Consider the following 18,288-nt stretch of genomic DNA (forward strand, 5'->3'; position numbering starts at 1 on the left):
CAGACCTGGAAACTGATTCACTTTTGAACATGCCTGCACTTCACAGAGGCTGCTCAATCAGACCCCTCTGGTTGGCTGGGAGACTTGACTGAACTCAAGCCTGCGGTGGACAGATCCTAAGGCACTCCAAAATCCCACATCCTAGAGGTCATGCTCTGCGTAATCCCCTTCTGTCGGTGTGTGGCTTAGACCAGACTCCTAACCAACAGAATAGATGGTGACCATCATTCCTGAGACTGAGCCATGTTACCTAAGTTTCCAACCTGGGAGCTGAAGCCAGCCAGACTTCCTCTCTCCTGCCGCTTGGGTGAAGCAAGTGTTGACAGCAATACCTGGGGAGTTGTGGAACGCTAGCTATTGACCCCCAGATGTGTCCACGTCTGAATCCCCAAAACCCGTGATTATGGTTCCTTACATGGCAAAAGGGACTTTGTAGGTGGGATTATGAAGGACCTTGAGACAGAGATGATCCTGGATCACCCAAGGAGGGGATGTCCTGTGTCGTCACAAGGAGGCAGAGAGCACTTTGACACAGACAGCAGGGGAGAGGCTTGTGTGTGAAGAGAGAGGCAGAGACTGCGGTGCTGTGGTCACAAGCCAAGGACACCGAGACTCGGAAGCTGGAAGCAGCAAGGACTTTCCCCTGGAGCCCCTGGAGGCAGCAGGGCCCTGGCAGACACCTTGCTTTTGGACTGGACCAACTGATTCCATGCTCTTGCTTCTAGAACTGAGAGTCAATGCATGTTGGTTTAAGCCTCTGAGTCTGTAGTATGACAGCAACCCCAGGAAATGAATACAGGAAGCCCTGGGGGCACAAAACTAAGGGAGGTTAGGCCTTGACTTACCACACCATAAAGACTAAACTCTGCAGATGGTCTGTGGGCAGAAGCAAATGAGGCCTCAGCTGAGTCTCACTGGTTTCTGACCCACAGTCACTAGGAAGGAACCAGTTCTGAACCACTCAGTTTGTGGCAACTTTTGCTTGTTTTTGGCAGCACCCCATGGCTTGCTGGATCTTAGTTCCCAGAGCAGAGATCGAACCCAGGCCCTCAGCAGTCAGTGGGTAGTCTGAAGCACTGGACCGCTGGGGAAGTCTACCGTCCGTTTTAAAAAGGGACCATTTCCTCAGGCAGGTAGCTGGAGTGACGTAAATGCCAGTCCACCCTTCTGTGGGACACTGCCAGGACCTGCCTCCCCTCTGCTCTGCTCAAGCTCTCATGCCCACAATAGCATGGGGGAAAGACTCTTCCCCCTGAACTTCCTTTGTGACCTACTGGCCACCATCCAAGTGGCAGGGAACATGGGGAGGTCACCTCAGCAGGACAGAGCAGCTCAAGGTCACCAGAGGCTGAGTACACCCACTGGAAGCCACAGAGGTCACGGCCAAAGAAAGTGGTATGGCCCCAAAGCATTCCCACAGCCCAGCGACCCGGGGGAGTAGACTGCAGGCCTGACACCCCCTGCACCTACACCACACGTCAGCCTCTGGACAGGGAGTGAGCCAGACCCATCCACACCTGGATTTAGCCCAAGGGGGTCCCCAGTCTGACTTCTGGCCTCCAGGATGGAGACACTGTGTGTAGTTAAAGACGACCAAATTTGTGAGATTGTCTTCAAGGTGACAGGGAAGGCACACACAACCTGGGTCAATGGTTCAGGGTGACCCACGCAGGGTCCACGCTGGGGGTTCTTGGAAGCTCTGGGAGGTGAGGGGGTGGGGGCAGAGTGGCACTGAGAGGTCCACATGAAGGCCAGCAGAAGTCACAATGTCTATTTATTCCCCACACGTTATCTCGTCATCATGGTAGCACTCATGAGTTAGGACGCCTCGTGGGATGTGTGTGGGGCTGTCTCTCTACGAGTTACCTACACACACGGTACTGGTACGGTGTCACCTCCCACATGACCCGACACCATCAGGGAGCCTCCAGCGATCCCATCGCCAACACTGTGGCCCGAGCTGCGGTGCCAGGGACCCTCTCCACCCTGCCCTGGGCTGCAGGGACATCCACGGCGGCTGCCCGGTGATCTCAGGCCCAGGCAGGTGGCCATCAGGGACCCCCGTAGCCCCAACCCCCAAGCAGGAGGAGAGCCCGCTGAGGATGCAGGCAAGCCAGGCCAGCAGGACCACCACCTGTGGACAGAGGGCAGTGGCTGGGATACACAGCCAGGCTGCGACAGGCTCAGGAGCCAGCTCAAAGGTCATGAGAAGGCCCCTCACAGTCTGCCAATTGTAAGCACTGGGAAAAGCATGGCGATCAGACCAGAGTCCATCCGAGCACTGGACTGGAATTTAAGTCCCAGAAATGGGTTGTGTGCACCCAAGACGTCTGCTTCGGCCCCCGCTGGGTGCAGAAACTGCCTCTGGGGCACTTGCAACTGGAGTTCCTCGTCTGAGAACCCAGGTCTGCTGGGCCGGGCTGGCTGGCAGTGAGCTCGCTTGAGCAGGGGTGGCCAGGGAGGCCACGGTCAACTCAGAAAGCGGCTTCTTGGGGGCTGGGAGGCCCTGCAGACAGACTGGGAAGGCAGGCGGGGGCTGAAGAAGGGGCTTCGGGGCCACGGCATCCCACAGGCCACTTCTCGGAGAGCGGTGAGAAGACCACCCCCACCTCAGAATGTTCTAGAAAATACTTTAGTGACCAGGTCTTCAGGGCAGGGGGCCAGGAGGGAGACGGGTGCTGGTCTGCACTCACAGCTTGCTGGCTCTGTTTCAAGAAGGATCTGGGGGCCGTGAGAGAGTATAAAAAGGGAGGGAGGGGAGGAAGTAAAAGTAAACATCATAAAAATCCGGCTTAACATGCAGGTCCAAGTTCTTTTTCTCTCGTGGGCGATCCAATGGGAGGAGACGGAAAAGGTCAAGAAGGCTTCCTGTAGGCCGGGAAGGACCCGATGGCGCTGGGCAGGCTGGAGGGAGAAACACCTGAGTGGGCCCACCCGGCAAGAGACCTGAGGGCCCAAGGTGCCCCCCAGCCCCGGGGACTCACGGGGCGGTCACTCCTGTTGGTCATCATTGCTGGCACTGGGAGTCCGACTCCTGATCTGACTGCGGAGCTGCTCTATCAACTCTGGGTTCTGTTGCTGCATCTGCTGAGCGAACTGCTGGCCCCTGCAGGTGAGGGCAGGGGAGGCGTGCCTGGGCTCAGCCAGGTCCAAGGCACCCACCCAGCCGCCTCTCCCTACCTGACGTGCCCCTGGAGGGGGCCCCACAGAGCACCCGGGGACCTTGGACCCTGCCCCACCCAGCAGCCCCACCTGGCAGGTCTACTCACGCCTGGATGAGACTGGCCAGGTCATTCTGCGAGGGGCTGGTGCCGGGAGTCCCCAGGGGGTTGTGGCCGCCTGAAATCATGCCGGACATGCTGCAAAGAGAGTCCTGGACTTGAAGCCGGCTCAGCCCCCTTTTCCCGCTGTGGCCCTGCTTGACCCTTCCCCCCTGCTGGCAAGAGACATTACCTGGGACCCAACTCCCCCTGAGCCCACCCTTCTGACTGTAACCTGTCAATTTCACCAACTTTCCCAGGAACATCCATTTTTGACTTAAAAACAGTGATTCTCAGTGGGGCAGTGCTGCCCCCCAGGGACACCGGGGCATGCCAGTGACACGTAAGACCGTAGAATTTCTGAGTCCACTGATGTGGAAACACCGTCAGGCCGATCCACAGACGGGTGACTGGTAGTCAGGAGCTGGGAGACAACGATCATGGGGGTGGGGCTTCATTTTGGGGTGATGGACGTTCTGGAATTAGATTGTAGTGACCAACTACAGGACATTATAAGCGTACTTAATGCCATGGAACTACGGACCTTAAAATGGCTAAAACAGGAAACTGTATACATCTTTTAACACAATAATTTTTAACCACAAAGTCCAAAGAAGAGAGGACTTCCCTAGTGGTCCAGTAGCTAAGAATTTGCCTTGCAATCCAGGATTTGTAGGTTCAATCCCTGCTGGGGAACTAAGATCCCACATGCCATGGAGCAACTAAGCTCATGCACTGCAGCTACTAAGCTCGCATGGAACAACTAAGAGTCCACACACTGTGATGAAGATCCTGAGTGCTGCAACTAAGACCATAGCCAAAGAAATATTTCAAAAAGACCCAAAGGAAAACAGTGGTCACTTACAGCTGCTGAACCTGGGGACTGTTCATCAGGTTTGATGCCTGAAGAAGAGAACAGACCTGTCAGATGGGGCAGGCTCCCCAACGCACCCTGCCACTGACAAGGTTACCCTGTGAGCACCATGGGCCTCCAGTCCAGCACCTGGAGCACCCGCCTGCCTCTTCCTCAGGCCTCACCACCCCTAATGAGCTGCAACCCTCCCTCTACTTTCATCCTGTCTGGACACTCATCTTAGGAGACTCCAGGCACCTCGTCACCACCCCGGACGGGGGACGCCCCAGAAGAGTTGGTCCCAGTTCTCCTCTGAGGATAAACGATGACACCTGGGAATCTCCCCTGCACTGATCTCCCCCGCCAAGTTGGGACTATCTCCTCTGGGCCAATTTTAAGACAAACATGAGCAGAGGTCAGGGAGGTGACTTCCAGGTTGTGGCTCTTTCCAAAAAGGGCAAGACAGTGCTACCACCTGGCCGTGGCCCGTCCACCGCCCTTTGTGGCTGTCTCAGGTCACAGTCATGCGAGCACCAGGCATGGCTGGGTACTAATAGCACTGCACAAAGCCTCGGGGGGCTGGGATCATTGACCCTGATGGACAAGGCCAAAGGAGTGGCCGTCGCCAGCTGCTTTCCCTGGCTGGGTGTCCTCCTGCCTTGTGGCCATCTGTCCCTGGATGAGAGCGGAGGCCCAGCTACGTCATGGGAGGCCGGACACATCTCACCGGGGCAGAGAGATTTCTCTGGCAGCTGGGGCTCCTCTTCCTGATGGTCTGAGACCCTGCGGCCCCTGGAGCCAGCAGTGAGCCCTGAGGACCAGCAAGACCACCTGGAATGGCACAGGTGTGTGGACATGCCAGGTGCCTGCTCCCGGGGGAGGCCCCATGCAGAACACGTGCCTCTGCACAGAAGATGGCCTTTCTCTGGGGGCCCCACACCCTGCCGAGTTTCATCTGCACCTCAGGGAGCAGGTGTAGCCACTCTGTAGTCACCGTGTCCACAACGAGAAGGAGCTCAGCTGGGGGTGCATGGCTGGGAGAGGTGGGCTCAGTCTTCCCCCTGTGCTTGACACTGAGGAGTCTGACAAAGGATGCTGCAGGTACCCCCACCCTGGGACGTCTATGGCTGTTCTGACCGTAGGCAGGGGCAGCGGGGGCAGGTGAGGCCGTTACCATGCTCATGAAGCTCGGGTTGTTCAGCAGGCCTGCAATATCAAAGCTGCCAACACCTCCCGTCTGTGGATGAGAACAGCCCTGGTCAGTGGTGCCAGGACACAGGACCTCGACGGCTAGTCCCCAGGAAGTGAGGGGTAAGGTTTCCCATGGGGGGCGTGCTGGAATCCTGGGCGTCCCTGCAGCTCAGGCGGTCCAGGCCTGCAGCCAGAGGGAGTTTTGTAGGAGGAAACACCATGTGTGGGTCACCCAGGAGGAGCTCAGCGTGTTAACCTCAGCTTTTACTTTGACGCTGACTGAGAAGGGACAGTGCCCCCCGAGAGTAGCAAGTCCTTAGAGACAATAACCAACTCATCCACAACTGCACCTTTCACTTGCACACCTCCCAGTGCAGGCCTACATGACCCCTCCTTCACGGGGTCCCCATAGGTGGAGCCACGGTCCCACCCTGGTCACCTCAGATCATTCACACTAGCTACCCTGAGCCTGCTGGCCCTGAGGGCTGACTCCTCCCTGGTGAACCACTGATAGGCTCTGGTCCCCACCCCCTGAGGAGTGGCTTCCCTGGGTGACACGCCCGCTTCTGTTTCTGGGATCAGCCTCTTCTCTCAGGACAGGACCCTGCTGAACAGAGGACCAGCCCCCAGCACCAGAGGGTCTCCACACCCGCTTCAGGCCTTGCCCTCCAACCCAGCTGCCCCGCCCCCAACTGCTGTCCCACGGGACTCACAGGACTGGGTGCCTCTCTCAGCCGCAGCTCAGCCACCTTGAGGTTGGACTTGTAGGTCTCATTGTCAGGATCCAGCTCTAGGGCCTTTCTGTAGTAGGCCACAGCCTCCGTGTGCTTGTTCAGGCTGGACAGCGCCAGGCTGCAGATGGACGGACAGAGGGCATGGGGGAGGATCCGGGAGGCAGCCCCAGTTCTCGTGGTTGGGGGGTCAGAACCCTACACCTCCCTGCTTGGCAGACCTGGTCTCAGGTGCATCCCTGGACCACCCAGGAGTTTATGCCAAGGAGGACCCTCAGGATGGGCTGCAGGCCAGGACACCAGCCAGCCACCCCCAACATCCACAGAGGGAAGTGCTAGAGACAGTTATAAAACCCACCTCCACTGATGACCCCCCGAGTGCCACGTAGGGTGCACCCCGAACCCCATGGGGAGAGATGCTCTGCCTGGGACCCTCCCCAGCCTCACCCTCCATGTCTCTGCATCTGCTATCCATGTGTGTTCTTCACAAAAAGCTGATTAAACTAAATGACACAGCTATTTCCTGATAGTCTGGTGGCTGAGATGCTGAGCTCTCAATGCAAGCGACCTGGGTTTGATCCCTAGTCCAGGAACTAGATCCCATATGCCCCAACTGAGAATTCACAACTAAAAGATCCCATATGCCCCAACTAAGACCTATTACAGCCAAAGAGATATTAAAAAAAGAAAAATCAGCTAAATGACATGTTCTCCTGACTTTTGTGAGTCTCCCGGGGAAACCGCTAAGCCCAGGGAGGGGTCATAAGAACTGTGACTTACGCTGGGAGATCAGAAGCTCAGGTGTCAACCTGGACTTGGGATGGTGTGGGGCTTCGTCCCTAACACAAGCGCCCCCGGCAGACAGTATCTGCGGGGTGGATGGGCAGGCACACTCACCCCATCCTGCCATAGGCCTTGCTGTACGACGGGTCTATGCAGATGGCCCGCTCGCAGTCCTGCACTGCCCCTGCGTAGTTCCCCAGTTTGCTGTAGGCTGCAGCTCTGGGGGAGGACAAGCAGAAAGGTCGGGGAGCCGGCTCCTCGCAGCCCCTCCTCACAGCCCCTCGCCCAGTCTCCCTGGCTACCTGGTGGGGCAGAGGCAGGGTCGCCAAGAGTGGGAGGCCTGGGCAAGCTGAGTGCCCATGCTTGTACCTGCTCACGCTCACTGACGCCTGGCTACCGACCTGGCCAGGTGTGCCATTTAGGATGGCAGCTGAGCCATCGCCACCCCACCCTTGGGTGCCACCACTCTCCCCATTCTCTCCCACAGCCCGCCCAGGCCCCTGGCAGCAACTCCCTCCTCCCCCATACTCCAGGTTGCACCTGTTACAGAAGTAGACGGCATTGGCAGGGTTCAGCTCGATGGCTTTCCCATAGAAGTGCACAGCGGCCTCAAAGTTCTCTACTTTCATCTGCTCATTTCCTGAAGAAAAAGGAAAGAAAACATACACCCTGGGGTCAGAGGCAGCATTCCTGTTTCTCTCGGCTTCCCTGTGAGGGGATGGGGTTTTAGGGCCCAGGACATTACACTCAAAACCACAGGTCAGGGTGGTGGCAACTGTCGCGGCCCTGACTATGCCATTCGTGAAGCTAAGCCTCGGATGCCATCACTCTTGCTTACTCCTTCAGAAACAGCCCGGTTTTAATGAGATGGAATTCACATACCATGAATCCTATCCTTTAAAAGTACATAATTCTGCAGTTTTTAGTATGTGTTGCTGCTGCTGCTAAGTCGCTTCAGTCGTGTCCAACTCTGTGCGACCCCACAGATGGCAGCCCACCAGGCTCCGCCGTCCCTGGGATTCTCCAGGCAAGAACACTGGAGTGGGTTGCCATTTCCTTCTCCAATGCATGAAAGTGAAAAGTGAAAGTGAAGTCGCTTAGTCGTGTCCGACTCTTCGTGACCCCATGGACTGCAGCCTACCAGGCTCCCCTGTCCATGGGATTTTCCAGGTAAGAGTACTGGAGTGGGGTGCTATTGCCTTCTCCGTTAGTATGTGCAGAGTGGCCTAATCATCACCACTAACTCCAGAACATTCCATCAGCTGAAATAAGCACCAATAGCTCTCACCACTCCCCAGTCCCTGACAACCAGGAACCCACTCGCTGTGTCTGTGGACCTGCCTGCTCTGCACGTTTCTCGTCAGTGGAGTCACACCCTGTGTGTCCTTCCGTGTCTGCTTCTCTCACTGAGCGTCGTGTCCTCAGGGTCCATCCACATGGTAGCGAGTGTCAGTGCATCACCGCTTTCTGGGACTAAGTGACACTCCCGAGTGTGGAGAGACCACATGTGTGTATCCACTCATCAGCTGATGGGCAACTGGCTGGTTCCGCTATGAGCACAAGTGCACAAGAACCTTTGTGGATGTGTTTGCGCACACCTACGTGGACCCACTGGGTCATGTGATCACCCTAACCACTTGGGAAGCTCCACAGTGGCCTTGCCATTTACATCCCTCTCACTGAGGGTCTGACTTCTCTATGTCTCCACATCCATGCAGAAGCCCCTGACCCCGACTCCAAGGCTGGCTTGCCATCTACTCCGACGGACTGGCTGGCTTCTACTTCCTGCAGCATCTGGAGGCCAGGTTGTGGGGCGCTCCTCACCTTCAGTTTTGAGGCGTTCTGCCTCAGCTGAGTCCTCCTCTGAGGGCGGGGTTTCCTGGGGGCTCCTCAGATCTGGCGGCAGCTCCTGTCCCCAAAGCAAAACTGAGTTGCTGGAGAAGCAGTAGGAAACCACTGTCCCCCTGCCCCACCCAGCTCAGCACCCTTCATGCCTCTGGGGGTGCCTCAGCCCTTGTTCTGCAACCGAACCATGGCCCTGTGGGACGTGAAGGCTCACCTTGCCTGCGGCAGCTGCTTCAAATATTTCCGGAAGAGTCTGGGGGAGCGCAAGGTCGCTGTCCTCCACCGTCACCCCGAAAGCGGTCTCCAGGCACTGGATGGCAACTGCCAGGGGAATGGAGGTGCGCTCTGCTGACCTCAGCCCCGAGCCTGCGATCCTGGCAGGCAGGATTTGAGCTTCCCTTCTCGGGCCAGCTTGCCAAGGCCTCGGAATGCATCAGTTGTGGTTCTGATTCCTCAGGGAAGTGGAGGACGGACCTACCCCTTGAGCCCTGAGGCTGGGAGGAGAGGGGATGGTGCTATCCCTGCCTAGCAATGAGCAGGTGGTGACCTCAGGGCTGTCTGTGGGGTCACAATCCTGGAGCCACCGGGGTGGTCCGACTGCTGGGTCTGGCCTGGGGTCCCCAGCCTCATTTCCATCTTTGGTGAGTAGGGACACACATTCAACGGGGGGATTCAGAACCCTAGGGGGCTGCGCCTCACTGTAAGAGGAAGTGACAGAAAACCAGCAGGAGACCCAGCGTCCCTCCCTGTGCAAGAGGACAGGGACCAGCCCATCACACTCACCCCACAAAGCTCCTTGGCACTGATGGGGGAAGGGAGGAAGAGGATGGGGGAAAGTAGCTGGCAGCAGGGGGCAGAGGACCCAAGCTTCAAGCAGGAAGCAGACCAGGGACCCCCCCCCACATACCTTCCAGGCTTTCCTGGGCATCAGAAGAGAGCTCCCCATGCCGGAGCTGGTCGTGCAGGAAGCGGATGATGGCGTAGGCCAGACGCTTCTTGTTGTCCATCGTGAGGTGGGAGAACACACGCCTGGGAGCTTCAGGACCTGCAGACATAGAAGGAGATAGGCCTGGGGGCTTCAGGATCTGCGGACACGGTCCAGGGCATGAGGACAGGGTGGCAAGGACAGCCAGGCCTTTCCCTCTCTGCCCCCACATCCACCATTTTGTACCTTTCGCCCCAGACCATCCAGGCCCCCACACACCCCACCCTGCAGGAGCCACTTGAACTCACTGGCTAGCTGTATCTGCTCAACGAGAGAGGCAGGAAAGTTAATTCTCCCCATTTCACATAGGGGACACTGAGGCCACCCAGAGCCCCTGGCAGTCCTGCCTGATTCCTGCCCCAGGGTGACATGGCCCTGGGCCCAGTGGTCATCACTCCTCACCAGCTGGATGGGGTACACAGGGCTCCCCAGGGACACAGAGTGGGCCACAACCCCACCTGCTGCTTCTCTACGCTCAAGACAAGAAAACATTCTGACATTCTGAGTTCCAAACATTGGGGGAACAAGCACTGTCCATGACGGTCAGACAGGACCAGCGGGTGGGCCTGAGCAGACCAAAGGCCCGGAGGGCATTAACTCCCTCCCTTCCAGGCCGCCCAAGGGCTCCTCTGGGTTCTACCATACCCTGCTGTATTCCTAGGCCTTGTGTGACCCTTCCCAGGACACCCTGGTGACACTTATGGTTGTCATGGCTGGGAAGGCAGGCCCCCACAGTGCCATGATGTGCCAGGTACTTCACATCCCTGCAGCTTTGGCCCCTGCAGGGGACCACCTCCCAGTCAGAGAATAAACAGGCTCAGAGGGGTCAGCCCATGCTTGCCAGGGCTGCGCAGGGCTGACCTGGCAGCTGGGATGTGCAGTGTGAAATATCTTGGTTCCCCTAACGTGCTCCCATGGGGTGAACAGCCTGTGTGGCCTAGAAATCGAGGGGCGGCCTTCCAGCCAACTTATCACTAACCCATCACTGGCCAGCAACAGGTAAATCAAACTAGAGCAAGTCCTAAGCCCAAGGCTTTGCACACTGGCTGAGAGCAGGCGGGTGCTGTACACCCTCGGCCCTCAGGTTCAAGACATGTGACCCTGGAGGCACTTAGGGCCCTGTTTCCAGTTTGCAGAAAACTACATCACTGACAGCTTAAAGAAAGGAAAGAAGCCATACACAAAAGGCCACACAATGTGCGATTCCACTGATAGGAAATGTCCAGAATAGGCAAATCCACAGACACAGAGAGTGGGTCCCTGGTTGTCAGTGACTGGGGCTTCTTTCGGAATGTTCTGGAAGTTGAGGTGACAGCTGCACAGCACTGTGAATGTACTGAAGTCTACTCAATTTTATAGGATGTGAACATCTCAACGACTAAAAAGTGAACTTGAAGAAGCGGTGTTTTATGCAGCTGGACAGGGCATCTTGGCCATCAGGGTGGGGGAAGTGGAATGACTTTCCTCCCCCATTTCTGGACATAATGAGCCTTTACCAAGCAAGTGCCTTTGGCTCAAGCATATCCCTGGAACTGGGAGGTCTAAGGTCAGGACGGGCCAGGGCACGGAGGGCAGACAGCCAGCACTGCAGCCACAGGATCTTAGGAACAACACAGAGGGACCAACCCACACAACTCACTTGCTCAGAGGACAGTGAAGCCCCCAACACTGAGTCATATTCCCCAGCTGAACCAGCAAGCTGCCACCCAAAATGTCAACTATGTTCTGGTTTTTCAGTTCAGTTGCTCAGTCATGTCCTACTCTTTGCGACTCCATGGACTGCAGCACACCAGGCTTTCCTGTCTTCACCATCTTCGTCACCTGGTTTTTACAGGTATTTGTTTTGCAAACAGCAGCTTCATTCACCATAGCCAAAAGGCGGACACAATCCAATGTCAGTGGATGGATGATGGATCAATAAATGTGGTCCCTCCACATAGTGGAATATTACTCAGCCTTAAAAAGAAAGGAGGTCCTGACACCTGCTACAACCTGGACAGACCTCGAAGACATGCTCCTCAGTGAGAGAAGCAGACACAGAAGAACAAATACTGTTTTGCTCTACTCATAGGACGTCCCTGGAGGAGTCAGATTCACAGAGACAGAAGTAGATGGCGGGGCCAGGGGCTAGGGGAGTGGAGTCAGTGTTTAATGAGGTCAGAGGTTCAGCTCAGGAAGATGAGAATGTTCTGGAGATAGGGTGGAAATGGTTGCATGACAATGTGAATGTGCTTAACGCCACTGAGCTGTGCGCTTTGAAACAGTCAGGATGGTGACTTTTACATTATGTGTATCCTACTGTTGGCAACCCACTGCAGTACTCTTGCCTGGAGAATCCCATGGACGGAGGAGCTTGGTGGGCTACAGTCCACGGGTCGCAAAGGGTCAGACACGACTGAGTGACTTCACTTTCACTGTAATTAGAAAAAAACTTGTTTTCAAAGCTCAAAGTGGTCCTCTTAGGATGCAGACACCTCTGAGACCCCAGGACCATAGTCCTTTCACATATTCTGCTCTAAACCAAGGGTCAAGGGCCACACCTGGCAGCCACCCATTTAGCTGAAAAAGTCTTCTGCATTCATATGCTACAGAAGTGCCTCCGTAACATGCTTGGTTTTCCTCACTGCCCCCGAACCCCAGAGAATTTACTACCTGGCCTTCATGCTTACCAGCTCACCCCCAACCCCCCTGCTGACTTCTCATTGAACTGGATGGAAGGGTGTCAGGGTCTCCCAGAGGGCAGTCACATGTCAATAGGTGACACGGTAAGGCCACAGGACTGGGTAGCTGCGGCTCCCCCATGTGTTCCAGGTAGCACTTTGGGGCATGCTCTCCCCTCCCCCGCCCCTGCTGTCAGACCCGTGGGAGGCAGCACTAGGTCACTGAGATTCATGCTGGGCTGGGAGGGTATTGGACGGTGGGGGGTGGGGGGTGGGGTCTGCTTTCCCGCCCAGGGAATAAATGTGGCCTCTGTGACAACAGGCATTCACTTAAGAAAACAAAGACGCAACCTGATGTCTATGTGACCAAGCTGCAAGGACGGAGGGAGTGACTCTGAGGGGCTGCTGGGGGTCCAGGGAGTTGAGAGATGAAGTCACATGTGTTCCCTGCACACTCTCAGTTCTTCCAGCCCCGCCCCCCCGCCATACTCCAGGACCTTCGTGTGCACTGCTAATAGCCCTCTCCCCTGACAGATGCCTCCCTTGAGGCCACTGCTGCCTGGTTTCCCACTTCTAGGGCTTCTTCTGGTCTATGACAGGACCTTCTCCCAAGGTTTGGCCCCCAATCTGATGCACTGAGCGCCAAGACCAGGGCCCTGGAGCCCACCCAGGGATGATGCTAGGCTCTGCAGTCTTAATGCCTCAGGCCCAGCAGTCTCCATCTGAGGCCAGCTCCACGTCACCCCCTGCCCCAGGGCTAGGATGCTCTGTGTCCCATCTGAAGGGGGGCCAGTGGATGTCCTCACTCTCTCCTATAAAACAGGGTAACGGAGGCTGCTGGGAGATTCCAGCACCTCATGCAGGTGTCTCCCCCAGGCTCTACAGACATGGGGGGCTGGGGAGAATGTGCATTAAAGGGTGTTTAATAGCACCCTCTGCATCCATCTTCTGGGAGAGGGGGTGGGGTGGGGTGGGATGGGACAAGACTGGGTTCCATCACCATGTGACTTCTGAGGTCCTGGGACGCTGATCATATTTAAATACACACCTGAGTGGAAGGGCAGGGAGGTGACACGGGGCCCTCCTGTTCACACTGTGTGACCATCGGGAATTTATTGTGGTGTCCAGTGTGAGCAGGCATCAAACCCAATATTTTTCTCAAATATGAATGCAGGGGCCCTCCCCCTTGGCATAGCTGACACGGGGTCAGGTCACTGTGCAGGGGGCATCCTGGGAGCTGTGAGGGATGGGGCAGCATCGCTCTCCCTCACACCCTCGATCCCGGGAAAATCCCCCCACCCTGCTCAGGGTGTTGGCAATCACAAAAGTCTCTAGACGTCACCAAACCCCCAGTTGAAAGTCACTGATACACACCAAGTGGAAAAAATAAAGGGCAGATTTTCTGGCCAAACGACTCGGCTGCGAACTTTCAGCGAATCCTGCATTCGCTGAGTATTCTGGGTTACATGGGGCTTCCCAGGTGGCTCAAATGGTAAAGAACACACCTGCCAATGCAGGAGACAGAAGAGATGCAGGTTCGATCCCTGGGTCAGGAAGATCCCCTGGAGGAGGGCACAGCAACCCATGCCAGTATTCTTGCCTGGAGAATCCCATGGACAGAGAAGCCTGGGAGAGCTACAGTCCATAGGGCTGCAAACAATCAGACACGACTGAAGCAACTCAGCATGCATGCACGCTGGGTTTCAGGACTATAGACAGGAGACTGCGAGTCTGCAGTGGGACTGGCACCTGCTGGACACAGGCGGTCCATGCGAGTGGCCATTCTCCTCCCTCCGGATGGTCCGCATCACCTTCCTTCTCCCAGCAAAGTGAGTCCAGAAACGCTGGCACATGCTCTTCCTCAGCTGCTACTGGGCACCAGGGGCTTGGGAACAATTCTGACTTGTCAGGCTTTGGCTGGGGAACAGAATCCTCAGCAGGACCGTTCTCTCTCCCAAGAACAGCAAGGGCTTTGTGAAGCCCAGAAGGCTCCAGGGGCACTGGCTGCAGGCATGGGGTACAGGCAGGAGACTGGCTGGGAATGGACAATGGCCCTGGGGTGCGGCTGAGGCCAGGGACCCAGCTCCAATTCCTCCCGGTGCCCTCAGAAGCCCTGCTGGCTCTCCATCCACCTTTCCATTTTCTCATTGAAAACACCCCAACCTCAAGAATTCCCCGGATGTCCAGTGGTTAAGAATCCCTGGTCCGGGAAGATCCCACATGTGGCTGGGCAGCTAAGCCCAAGCACCATAACAACTGCACCCGTGAACTGCAACTACTGAAGCCCAGGTGCCCTACAGCCCTTGCTCTGCAACAAGGGAAGCCACCGCAATGAGAAGCCCACACACCACAACTAGAGAGAACCCCCGCTATCTGCAACTAGAGAAAGCGCATGCATAGCAACAAAGACTCAGTGCAGCCAAAAATAAACAAACAACAACAACAAAAACTTATAAAAAAGACTATAGCTCTCAATACAGGGCAGCGCTTAACCCGATTTAGGGCCACTCACCCTTCCAGGAAGACTTAATTAGAAAGCCCTGAATGAAATCCTTGGAGTGCCCAGCACTTACAGGCCTGAGCTGTATACTGTACCCACACTCGCTTATTTCAGGGGTCAGCAAACATCTTCTGAAAAAAAGGGCCAGGGTGAGGACGTTCAGCTTCCCAGGGTCCAGGTAACATGTGTGTGGATCCAGTGGGTTCTATCCCACAAAACCTCATCCACAAAAACAAGGCTGCAGGGACTTCCCTGTGGTCCAGTGGCTAAGCCTCCATGTTCCCAATGCAGGGGGTCCTGGTTCCATCCCTGGTCAAGGAACTAGATCCCTCCCCTACAAAAGAGGCTGCAGTGGAATTTGGCCCCCTGGTCACCATTTGTTTAATCAAACTGCCACTGTACAGCGTAAAAAACTGAGGCCCAGAGGGATGGGAGCAACCTCCAAGGTCATCCAGGGAAGATGCATATCAGCAGTTTTGAACCTGTGCAACCTGATTTCTAGAGCTCCAAACTCCAAAATACCCTTCCTCACCCACAAAAGTGGACACCCACACCAAACCTTGCATGTGATTTCTTGGGGGTTCACACCCTTCACCCCTTCTGGAGACCAGAAGCTGATGTTCACACTCTTCACCCCTTCTGGAGACCAGAAGCTGATGTTACTTGGCCCTACGGTGAGGGCCACTAGTGAAAAACCACTAGTCTGAGGTAGGATGTACTTTAGCACTGTGGACATTGAGGGCCAGACTGTTCTCCGTGGGGCCATCCTGGGCACTGTGGGATGTGCAGCAGCATCCCTGGTCACCAGCCCCTTGATACCAGGAGCACCCCTGGCTGTGACAGCCATAGACGTCCCCAGACATGGCCCGTGTTCCCTGAGAGAACAGAATTCCTGGCCTAGGGAGAGGAAAAGCAGACAAAACAAATAACCAGAGAGAGAAACAAAAGAAAACGGGAAACGTTCCTGGGTGGAGATGCAGAGTGCTCAAGCATTTCCTGGCATCTGATAACAAAACCATCTGTCCTCTAGGAAGCTCTAGACAAGTAGCAAGAACCTAATGAAAGAGGGTTCCAAGTGTACTTAACCTCATAATGACCTTAAGAGACATATACTTAAACAGCCTCTATTCGTGACAGAAAAGAGTCGTGGAGGGGGCAAACGACTTGCCCAAGCTCACAGAGCCAGCGAGAGGTGGACGAGCCGGTCCTCAGCGCTAGATTTCGCCCCAGTCTCTGGCACAACAGGCAGAGGTCGTCCTCGTGAAATCGGACTAACCGCTGCTGATCTCTTGGAGCTGCCACTTCGCGCTGGGGGCCCTGCGGCTTTAGTCCTCTCCGAAAGTCCCCCTACTCCATGCAGGGTCTGTGACGACGCCCGTTATACGGAGGGGGAAAAAGGTTCCGAGAAGCCAAGAGGCTGGTCAAGGTCCCCCAGGTGGACAGTGAAGGCGCCGGGATAGGGAGCCCCGATTCAAAAAGACCGTGTTTCCGGGACACAGCGGACACCCAGCGAGTGCTCACTGCGTGCGGGGCGCTATGCCTCCCGCTATCCACCCCCGGGCCTCCTAATCCGCATTTCATAGGCTTGGAGTCCGGAGGAAGGAAACCTGGGCAGCCAAGGGCTTGCCCGACGCGGTCTGGCCTCAGTTTCCCCTCCGCGCCGCCCACTCACAGCACTCCGCAAATTATGGCGACCCCGGCCCCGGACCGACGTCTTCCTACGGCACAGGAGCCCCAGAGGCCTCAGACGCCCCGAATTGCGGACCTCAGGCCCATTCGGACCAGCGCCGAACCCCCCGACTCACCTCACACAGCCGAACCCGGGACCCACCGATGGCTGCGCCTGCGCACCACAGCGCCGCCCGGTCCCGCCCCCCAACTGAGACGCCTGCGCAGAAGGAGCCAGCGCCTCCTGGCTTTCATTCTGCGCAGGCGCGGCAATTATCAAGTCTGGCGTAAGGGGAAGTGACGTACTTTAGAGGCTGGGACAAGCTGGTCGTTAGGGCAACTAACCACTACGAGCGAATGGAGGCCGGAAATCAGGACTGACTTGTCCTCTACAGAGGGAATGGAGTGGTGCATCATGGGACGGTGGAGGATTCTTGTGGGTTGGCTGAGTCGTCACGTGGTGCCGAGTCGGCCACGTGGTGCAGCTGCGTTTGGGTATCTGGCGCCCCGGAGCATCGTAGACGCTCTTTGAATTCGAGCAACTGTTATTTGTTTATTTTTTTTACCCATCCATCCTCCAACAAGTGAATTATGTTATTCATTCAGTCCATCAGAGTAAAGTATAATAATTCACAGATTTTTGTTCACCGCAGGTGCCTAGTAGTCAACGAATATGCACGCCAACTATAAAGGGAAATGTTTGCTCTCATTACCTTGTATTGCGATACACTATAAACTAGTAAACTAGTATATAAATGAACAGATTTTACTCAATGGCAAGCACTATGAAGAAAACGTGGTGTGTTGTGTTTGGGGGGTAAATTGGCTGGGATGATTAGGGAGGGTCTCTCTCCCACAGGTAAATTTGAAGAACAGGAGAAAAGCAGTCCAGCTATAGGAAACAGCGAAAATGAAGACTAACGTAGAATTAAACTTGACATTCTCAAGAGAGAAAAAAATCGAGGGTGGGTAATGGGAAATTCCGTACTAAATGACCGTCATTAGGGTTAAAGTTGCCAGAAATGTTCTCCCAATTCATTTTTATCCTACTTAAAACGCACGCACACTTAACACCCCAGGGTATTTTCATTTCTTTTGCAGAAATGAAGGATAAATAAAGGAGGTGGGTTTGGGGGCATGTTTAATTCTCGTTTCTTTCTGGGTGACTCAGGTGGTTCAAGGTTGATATTTTGGGGTTTTTTTGAGCACTGGTCTTCGTTTCCTATGCATACGTGCATGCTCAGTCGTGACCGACTCTTTGGGGCCCTACGGAGAAGGAATCAAACCTGTGCCCCCTTCAGTGAAAGTTCAGTTCAGTCGCTCAGTCCTGTTCGACTCTGCGACCCCATGAACCGCAGCACGCCTGGCCTCCCTGTCCATCACCAACGTGAAAGAGTGGAGTCCTAACCTCTGGACCGCCTCAAGATTTTGTTTTAACCAGTGATCCCTAGGACAGGCAACTGCACTGTTTCAAAACACCTGTTGTTTTGAAGTCTTGGATCCGTTTTCTGAAGCTTTCTCAATAACACTTACTTGCTAACACACATTTTTGTTTTTTAAGTAAATATGTGTTTAATTTTATTGACCAACTGGTTTCAGCTAATGTATGTGGCGCACCTTCTTTATTCATTAGATACTTGAAGCTGGGCAGGATACTGGGAATGGGATAAGCGCCTGAGATATGGTAAGCGATCACGGATGACCTAACTTAGCGGAGAAAAGTTGTAAAGCTAGACAAATACGCAACTAATGTAGAAAGGAGGCTAATATAATTTAATACAGGAGCTGGAAGCCCAAGCCAACTCCTGCCAG

At 55.3% G+C, this 18,288-nt stretch overlaps 1 protein-coding gene across 2 annotated transcripts; it reads right to left on the reverse strand.

The window, feature by feature from the left end:
* On the reverse strand, window positions 1,757-16,694 carry SGTA (small glutamine rich tetratricopeptide repeat containing alpha). Of its 2 annotated transcripts, none has more exons than XM_018050783.1 (12): window positions 16,614-16,694; window positions 9,571-9,708; window positions 8,878-8,984; window positions 8,643-8,727; window positions 7,359-7,458; window positions 6,933-7,037; window positions 6,018-6,156; window positions 5,288-5,350; window positions 4,126-4,163; window positions 3,270-3,359; window positions 2,985-3,106; window positions 1,757-2,721 (listed from the first exon to the last, which is right to left on the reverse strand). In XM_018050783.1, the coding sequence occupies exons 2-11, from the start codon at window positions 9,668-9,670 to the stop codon at window positions 2,992-2,994; spliced, it is 942 nt and encodes a 313-aa protein (XP_017906272.1). In that variant the 5' UTR covers window positions 9,671-9,708; window positions 16,614-16,694; the 3' UTR covers window positions 1,757-2,721; window positions 2,985-2,991. The 2 variants fall into 2 exon arrangements, with proteins under 2 accessions (XP_017906272.1, XP_017906271.1); XM_018050782.1 differs by having other exon boundaries at window positions 1,757-2,904.

The sequence above is a fragment of the Capra hircus genome, chromosome 7 (genome assembly GCF_001704415.2).
Source record: "Capra hircus breed San Clemente chromosome 7, ASM170441v1, whole genome shotgun sequence".
NCBI lineage: Eukaryota > Metazoa > Chordata > Mammalia > Artiodactyla > Bovidae > Capra > Capra hircus.